Genomic DNA, 962 nt, shown 5'->3' with positions numbered 1-962 from the left:
TCAGGGTCACACATGTTGTGGGTCAGGGTCACATGTGGGTCAGGGTCACACACATGTCGGTCAGGGGTCACATACGTGTGTCAGGGTCACATACATGTCGTGGGTCAGGGTAACATACATGTTGAGGGTCGAGACGTTTCTTCAGACCGGTTGAAGGGTCCCGACCCGGAACGCCCCCAAGTCCTTCTCCCCACAGATGCTGCCCGTCCCGCTGAGTTACTCCAGCACTTTGTGTCTTCGGTTTAAATAACACTTGCAGTTCCCTCCTTCACATTGAGTGCGCTGCATATCCAGTGCCTCGCCGCCAGGTGGAGCAGTTGACCGTGAGCGCGCGCTGCCCCTCGCTGCCGCTCACTGTGTCCAGCGGGAGAGACATAAGGGCTCAGTGGGTATGGAGAGAAGGCAGGTACAGGCTACTGAGCTGAATGATCAGCCATGATCATATTGAATGGCGGTGCAGGCTCGAAGGGCCGAATGGCCTACTCCTGCACCTATTTTCTATGTTTTCTATGTTTCTAACCGCAGCAACTCAGCTCTCACCGGGCGGAGAGCAGAGGGGTCCCGACCCGACACGGTCGCCCACTCCCCACTCCCCTCCAGAGTCGCCTCCTGTCCCGCTGAGTTACTCCGGCTTTTTGTGTGCCTTCTTCTTCTTCTTGCGTTTTGAGGCAGCAGAAGTTATGAAGCTGCTTCTGTTTGTTGTCGTTCGCCTGACTGAGGTCAGTTGACGGAGGTCGACAACGTGGACTATAAATCATGTGCGACCTCAGACTTTCAACGACGGAGATTTAACTTTCCTGACATATTTCCCTCCTGTAAACTTCACCACTTTTCAGTTCAAATGTCACGAGGCAAAGTATTAGTCCCTGCCCACAATCACCCCCCCCCACCACACCCCCCCAACCCCCCCACATCCCCCAACCCCCCCACCCACACCCACACCAACATCCCCCCACCCCCAA

General features: G+C 55.7%; 1 protein-coding gene across 1 annotated transcript in view; it reads right to left on the bottom strand.

Moving 5' to 3' along the window:
• LOC144610053 (catechol O-methyltransferase domain-containing protein 1-like) overlaps window positions 1-96 on the bottom strand; it is a 12,662-nt gene extending 12,566 nt beyond the window's left edge. The window contains 1 exon segment of the mRNA XM_078428552.1: window positions 76-96. Coding sequence (XP_078284678.1) covers window positions 76-96 — 21 coding nt within the window.
• Window positions 97-962: the final 866 nt, after the last annotated feature.

The sequence above is a fragment of the Rhinoraja longicauda genome, chromosome 35 (assembly GCF_053455715.1).
Source record: "Rhinoraja longicauda isolate Sanriku21f chromosome 35, sRhiLon1.1, whole genome shotgun sequence".
Classification (NCBI taxonomy): domain Eukaryota; kingdom Metazoa; phylum Chordata; class Chondrichthyes; order Rajiformes; family Arhynchobatidae; genus Rhinoraja; species Rhinoraja longicauda.
This window is presented reverse-complemented; position numbering and strand designations above follow the sequence as displayed.